This window comes from Poeciliopsis prolifica, unplaced genomic scaffold (assembly GCF_027474105.1).
Source record: "Poeciliopsis prolifica strain line A6 unplaced genomic scaffold, Auburn_PproV2 SCAFFOLD073, whole genome shotgun sequence".
In the NCBI taxonomy this organism is placed as follows: domain Eukaryota; kingdom Metazoa; phylum Chordata; class Actinopteri; order Cyprinodontiformes; family Poeciliidae; genus Poeciliopsis; species Poeciliopsis prolifica.
In genome coordinates this window covers 37,666-45,000 of record NW_026562448.1, presented here as the reverse complement: position 1 = coordinate 45,000, position 7,335 = coordinate 37,666, and the positions used below count along the sequence as shown (strand labels likewise).

General features: G+C 49.2%; 1 protein-coding gene across 1 annotated transcript in view; it reads left to right on the top strand.

Annotated features, from left to right (window-relative positions):
* The window catches only part of LOC129352176 (intermembrane lipid transfer protein VPS13C-like), a 61,022-nt gene that overhangs the window by 27,429 nt on the left and 26,258 nt on the right, over window positions 1-7,335 (top strand). The window contains 8 exon segments of the mRNA XM_055021044.1: window positions 252-301; window positions 1,893-2,197; window positions 3,675-3,822; window positions 3,892-4,000; window positions 6,627-6,754; window positions 6,824-6,980; window positions 7,073-7,152; window positions 7,237-7,296. Coding sequence (XP_054877019.1) covers window positions 252-301; window positions 1,893-2,197; window positions 3,675-3,822; window positions 3,892-4,000; window positions 6,627-6,754; window positions 6,824-6,980; window positions 7,073-7,152; window positions 7,237-7,296 — 1,037 coding nt within the window.

The window sequence follows — 7,335 nt, the reverse complement described above, 5'->3', positions numbered from 1 at the left end:
TCAGAAAACTTCACTTTAGTCTTAGAAATATTCCTCCATGGATGCAGCTTGTGTGCGCCAGGAACAGGCAACAGGAAGCAGTAGTAACGGTGATGTCACTTCCTGGGCTGAAGGAAGCGATGAACGCAGCCTGCAGGCACCTTTCAGATTTAGATGCAGCTGCAGGTCAAAGCCTGAATGTTTGGTGTCTGTTCTCTGTTGCATGTTTCTCCTCACCTGTTGTCATCTCTAATGTCTTCTGTCTTGGTGTGTTTTGTCCTTACAGGCTTCCTTTAGCTTTCAGTACCCGTCAGCTGATGAGGTACAGCATCCAGCATGCAGCTCTGAACTGCATCAAACCTCCTGCTTTCCCCCGCTGCCCCCTCAGCTCTCCTCTAAACTCATCTGGTTTAAGGTCCCTGTGACCTGGTTTACCCCGACCTGAACCCAAGTTATCCTCGACCCATTCGGACTTACAAGGAGAACCTAACATTAGCAAACTGGAAGCATCTAGCCATCCTGGGTGCAGGGTTAGGGTTAGGGTTAGATGTTGCACCACCCAGGCTTTGTCATCATGAACACCTGCAGTTGGTAACAGGCCTAAAGCAGAAGTTCTGTTTGACCTCTAAGGTTCTGATAAGGGATCTTACTCCAATCTGCTGTTTCTTTCTGAAGGTCAGCAGGTGGAGCCAACTAGATCCAGAGCTTCAGAACTCTAACTCCTAAAACTGGTTGGCGATTTGAACAATCCTGAACCTGCTGTTAGACAAAACCAGGCCGTTTTGGTTCTGATTGGTCAGAAACAGGAAGTTAATTCTAACAGTAAATGCAGATAACTGGGGAGTAGTAGGAGAAAGTAGCAGAGGTCAGTCAGTCAGTCCCCAGCAGCATAACTGCAGAGACAGATCAGGAAAACCTCAGCCAGTCCACCAGGTTTTAATTCCAGTCTAGAAAGTATCCAGGGTGTCGCCTCCGTCAACCGAGTCTAAAGCATCTGGAACCTCGAGAAACCAGCAGGCTGGTACCGAGAGGTTCTGGTAGGAACATCTGGACCAATAAGATCTCTTAGTTTATTGATGAGAATTTGAGATTACAATATGGATTAGTTAGCTGCAGCTAACATCAGAACTTTAAGGGCTGCACTTTGTGGAATCCAGCCCTGAAGGAACAGATGTATGGATTAGATTATCAGCTTCACTGCTGGACAGTGTTTGTAATATTTCAAAATGCAAAAAGAAATGACATATTTTGGTCAAAAATAGTTTAGAAGTTAGCTTAACTGGATTCTGTTGGCCAATGGAGACTCAAACGAGTCCAGATGTTCTACTTGTTTGTCAGATCTAGTGCTCGGGTTGATTTATTGAGCGGAGTTTAGAGTCATCTTTGTTTGACCCTAGTGTCCGTCCAGTGGTCCTGGTACCGCCGGACCCGTTGGACCAACTTGTTGAGACTGGAATCTCGAGTGAGCGCAGCAGAAACCGATGGAGCTCTAAATGAATGTTTCCCATGCCTGACTACACCAAGGCCTCATTTCTCTACATGTGCCATGCAACTCACCCAAATGCCATCATTCACCTCATCTGTTCACTGCCATGCCCCTCTGTCACATGACCTCTGCCTGAATGACCTCACTTCCTGACTTGAATTTGTTCCTCATGTTTTCTAAATGTGGCGCTTCCTTTATGAACCTTCAAACAGCTTTTATTGCAAAGCCGACATTTAGCATCTTTTTAGCTCAGCGACTTTTATTGTATCTTCAGAGATTTAAAGCCAATGTTTCAAAGCTGTTTTCAGAAGGTTCGTATTGCTGTCATCGTATTTATGAAACAGAACCAACCTGAATACTCCATACATCCAGTGAACGCTTCGGCCAAACACGAGGCCTCACGCTCGCTCGGCTGTCTGTGTTCCAGATGTTCATTGACAACTTTCAGACGGCTAAAGACGCTCTGAGTGCCGCCACTTCTCAGGCCGCAGAGAGAGCTGCGTCCAGCGTCCGAGACTTCGCTCAGAAGAGTTTCCGTCTGTCCACGGACATCAGGCTGAAGGCTCCCCTCATCATTGTCCCTCAGTCCTCCACCTCCCAGAATGCCCTGGTGGTGGATCTGGGGCTGATCACGGTGGACAACAGCTTTGCTCTGCGGCCAAGTGAAGGGTTACCTCTGCCGGCCGTGATGGAGAAGATGGACATAAAGCTGACGCAGCTGAAACTCTGCAGGTATCGATCCAATCTGCGAGGAACTTAAACCAGAAACATGCAGAAAACAATTCAGGAACTTTATTGTCTGAAACGGTTATCTGAAGCCTGCAATTGTTACAGACTTGGAGCTAAACGATCAGTTAGCGCTAGGATGTTAGCGGTCAATCAGCTATATGGTTGGACTCAAGGACTTCAGGTAAAACTCAGGATGTGAAGGAACTCTGGCTTTATAAAAAGTGCTTCGCTGTGTTTGAAGTTCAGTGACTCTGGAGAAATCCCTAATCTCATGAACATGTTGACTGCAGAGCAGACAGTCTGAGGACATGGAGACAGTCTGAGGACATGGAGACAGTCTGAGGACATGGAGACAGTCTGAGGACATGGAGACAGTCTGAGGACATGGAGACAGTCTGAGGACATGGAGACAGTCTTTGTCTCTGCTGTATTTCTGTAGCTGATGGAAGTAGGACAACTTTGCAAATTAGTCTATTTACAGCCTTGTTCCCCTAGTTGCCCTTGTTGCCCTAGTTACCCTATTTGCCCTTGTTGCCCTAGTTACCCTATTGGCCCTTGTTGCCCTAGTTGCCCTTGTTGCCCTAGTTACCCTATTTGCCCTTGTTGCCCTAGTTACCCTATTGGCCCTTTTTGCCCTATTGGCCCTTTTTGCCCTAGTTACCCTTGTTGCCCTAGTTTCCCTTGTTGCCCTAGTTGCCTTGTTGCCCTAGTTGCCCTTGTTGCCCTAGTTACCCTATTTGCCCTGGTTGCCCTAGTTTCCCTTGTTGCCCTAGTTACCCTATTTGCCCTAGTTGCCCTAGTTACCCTTGTTGCCCTAGTTTCCCTTGTTGCCCTAGTTACCCTATTTGCCCTAGTTGCCCTAGTTACCCTTGTTGCCCTAGTTGCCCTTGTTGCCCTAGTTACCCTATTTGCCCTAGTTGCCCTAGTTGCCCTTGTTGCCCTAGTTACCCTATTTGCCCTAGTTGCCCTTGTTGCCCTAGTTACCCTATTTGCCCTAGTTGCCTAGTTGCCCTTGTTGCCCTAGTTACCCTATTTGCCCTTGTTGCCCTAGTTGACCTGGTTCCCTACTTGGAAGAGTCGCAGTGTCCGCCGAATGCAAAGTTCTGCATCAGGACTGCTTTCGATCTTTGACTCAATCGGTCAGAAAAAGTTGAGTGGAAGAACGAAGGGCTTTGGTTGCCAAGTTGCCTCTCAGTTAAAGGGCCAGACGCTAAGCAGCTTCTCCAAACCAGAATGAAGCTTTTATGATTTGGCGATTCGATGTTGATGTTGCTCCAGGGTCGGCTTCTCCTGAATGTTTATGACTTGCAGAGGAGACCAATGTTTTCTTCACTGTGGTGCAGCAACTTTGGGAAGTGGCAACCTGAGATATTTCAAACTATTGGAGTTAAGCTGAGTCTGTAATGAAGCTGGAATAGGGAAGTTTCTGGTTCTGCCTCCTGGAAGAAGCAAATGTGTTTCGATGTTCCTGTGGTTTCAGAAAAACGCCGGAGCTCGACTTTCCTCCCAAAGACATCGAGATCCTTCAGCCGATCAACGTGGAGCTGCTGGTCACCAGAAACCTGGCTGCTTCCTGGCTGACGGAGATCCCTGCCGTCCAGGTGCAGGGCGTCCTGCGCTCCCTCAGAGTAAGTCTCTGCGCACCAATCAGGACGTCGTCCCCGTTAAGATGCTGACCTGTCCACCTGGACCTGCAGGTGAGTCTGGGGGAAGAGGAGCTGGGCGTGCTGATGAAGATCCTGGTGGAGAACATCGGAGAGGGAAGTAAAGACTCCGGCGCTGACGTCATATCGGCAGCAACCGTAGGTACGTTCGCCTCTACCCTAACCCCTGACCCACTCTTCAAAATGGGAAAGACAAGAAGCGTCCCAGTTGAAATTGGCTCCAGAACTACATCCAGAGGTAACTAAATGGACCTGAGCCAACTGGGTCGAACCAGAACCCAGCTCAGTCTCTTAGCACTCAGTAGGGTCAACAACTCCTCTTACCATCATACTGGGACTTGAACTGGACCAGAACTTTGGTCTGATGAGACCCAGACCGAGTTCTTCAGAATCAAACCCCCAGCTGGGTGAAGTACAGTGGAGGACCTGTGATGCTGTGGGTGTGTTTCCAGAGAACCTTGATGGAGTGAAATAGGTCAGTAATTGATCTCTAACTCAGACAGTAACCCAACCTCCCTCCATGGTCTTCTCTCTCTGGAGAGCAGCTGAGTCTCAAGGCCATGGAGACCAGTGGTCCCCAAACCCAGTCCACGAACTGGTCCCGGTCCGTGGACCAGTTGGTCCCGGGCCACGCAACAGAGGATTAAATATATGTCAGTTTTCTGTATTATGTGAGTCTGCAGGGTCTTTTATTTTGAAAATCCTTTACCGGATTCTCTCGGCTGCGTTTTGGCGCCAACATTGATCCACAAGCAGCAAAATGAACAGAACCAGATCAGATTCTTTGGAAAGTTTGTCTGCAGGCCCAGAGAGGCAGGAGGATGGGTTTGTCCCGGTGGGTTGATTCCCACAGTCCAAGCTGCTCTGGATGGTCAGGTGACCTGATGAGCCAATGAAGCTTCAGACTGCATCACCATGGAGACCCAGTGTCTCCCTGAGCATCACTTCAGCGTCTCCAGCAGGAGAAACAGCTCAGGGTCCATCAGTCGATATCCTGAGTTAAATGTTTAGAAAAGGAAAATGTTGGTTTTGTGGCCCATCTGCATCTTATTTTGAAGGGATATGTAACGGTTACCATGGTGACCAGAGTCAGACAGCGTGAGGTCAGAGGTCAAGAGGAGAGGAGATGTGAGTTTTAGGTCTGGTTGGTTTAAGGATCGTTGGCCGATTTCCCAAACCTCTGTGACCTCAGCCGATAAAAGTCCAACAGGTTCGGTCGGTTTGAGAGTCCAGGAGCAACATGGAACCAGAACCGGTTCCACTGAACGTCCCGGTTCCACTGAACGTCCCGGTTCCACTGAACGACCGGTTCCTCTGAACGTCCCGGTTCCACTGAACGACCCGGTTCCACTGCACCAGAACCGGTTCCACTGAATGTCCCGGTTCCTCTGAATGTCCTGGTTCCTCTGAACGTCCTGGTTCCACGGCACCAGAACCAGTTCCTCTGAACGTCCCGGTTCCACTGAACGTCCCGGTTTACTGAACGTCCCGGTTCCACTGAATGTCCCGGTTCCACTGAACGTCCCGGTTCCTCTGAATGTCCTGGTTCCTCTGAACGTCCTGGTTCCTCTGAACGTCCCGGTTCCAGAAGAAGATCCAGTAAAACCCAACATCCCACAGTGAATTCAGAATAATCAACATGATGCAGGAGCAGCAGTGATAGTTTGTGGATCATTTTAAAGACGAAACAAAAAGAAAAGTCGTTTGATAAAAGGAGCAGCTGCATCATGATCTGGAGATGAGTTTTTTGTTTTTTGGAGTTAAAATTGTTGTGTGCATTGTTTTCTGTTCTGTGGTTTCTTTTAGCCTCACCTCTTAATTATATGATTATGTTTTTACTGTTTTGATGTTTAAATTGAAAACAATGGCCACAAAATAATGGATAAGGAGCCTGCATTAACTTTAAAATCTTGCCTTGTGAACCGGGCTAGTGTCAGGCCAAGCCCCGGCTCTGACCCTAACCCTAATGAAGAAACTTATTGTTATAACTGTGCCGGTTAATGATAGCTGAAAGGTTACCAGGTTCATCAACTGCGATACAGTTTCGCTCCTTATCATTCCTGTTGATATTGAATGAATAAATGCTGAATGAAGATTCGGCATGTTTATTCCTCTCCATTCTTACGTCACCGCTTTCTGATTGGCTGCCTGTCACATTCAACAGGCTGCATTCTCGCTGCCGGTCGGGCAAAACCCCTCAGTCTGCGATAGTCGGGCCAAGACGATGTTGAAAATGGCAGATTTTAGATGGGAGCGGGCCCGACGTTGTACCCCTGGACACGATCAGACGTAGAACGCCTCACACTGCAGGATGATCGTTTGATAATCTCAAGTGGAAATCTTAGAACTCGGAACATTCTAAGATTGTCGTAAGGGAAAAATCGAGGCAAAAAATTGAAAATGGTGCCATGTGAACTATGCTTTAGCGGGCACACCAACATGCAGAAGCCCCGCCCTTCCCCCAGCCGGCCACAGTGATCAAAAGATTGGGGACCACTGATCTGGACCTCAGAGCTTCTCAACCTGAGGAATGTTGGAGAACAGTTGCTGTCCTAAAGTGGAGGCTCTGTATTGTTGCTCAGTTCGGGCCTGAAGAAGACAACCTGGACATGTTGGCTACAAAGAGAAGCAGTCCGATAAAACGCTGTCTCTCTATGCCTTAAGGGGGAGCTGCAGTTTAGCGGAACCAGAGGAATTCTCCTGGAGGAACTGGTTCAGTCTTGAGCTTCAGATTACTTAAAGAACTAAACCTGAGTTTACCTCTGCAGGGAAGGCGGAGCTTAGCGGACAGCCAGAGGCGGAGCCACGGCGGTCTGACGGTCAGACGGCCTCGGCCAGTGAAGGACCGGCTGCAGACGACGTCGTCAAAGTTCTGGTCGACTTTGAAGTAAAAGAGGTGAAGCATTGACCAGGTCAGAGGTCACTGCTCCTGGTCGCTGCTTCACCATCCTACTTCCTGTTGCAGGTGTTGCTGTCCCTCAAGAAGCGCCTTGACCAGCAGGAGGCGCCGTTCCTGGTGTTCCAACTCGACCAGCTGGGAATCCACACCAAGGTCCGCAGGTTCGACCTGTGCGCCACCACCTACATTAGACAGGTTTCCATGAAGAGCCTGGAGTTCAAAGGTCAGACTGGAACATGTCCCTGGGTTCTACTGGTACCTTCCCAGTAGAACCCGGTCATGCTCCAGGTTTCTGTTGTTGCCTCCTGGTTCCAGACGCCGACGGCAACCCGCTGTGTCTCGTCAGCTCCTCGGCTGAGTCCGGCGCCGAGCTGCTCAAGGTGGAGTTCTGCAAGGTAGAAGAACCCGACGATCCTGATGGGCTGGTTCTGATTCTGTTCTGGCTCTGGTCTGAGTCTCTCTGATCCATGTATCCACAGGCAGACCGCACCGGACCAGAGTTCTGCTCCGTCTACAAGAACACGGAGCAAACGATCCAGGTGAGTCCGACTCCGGCTGACGAGACGTTCAGGGTCCCT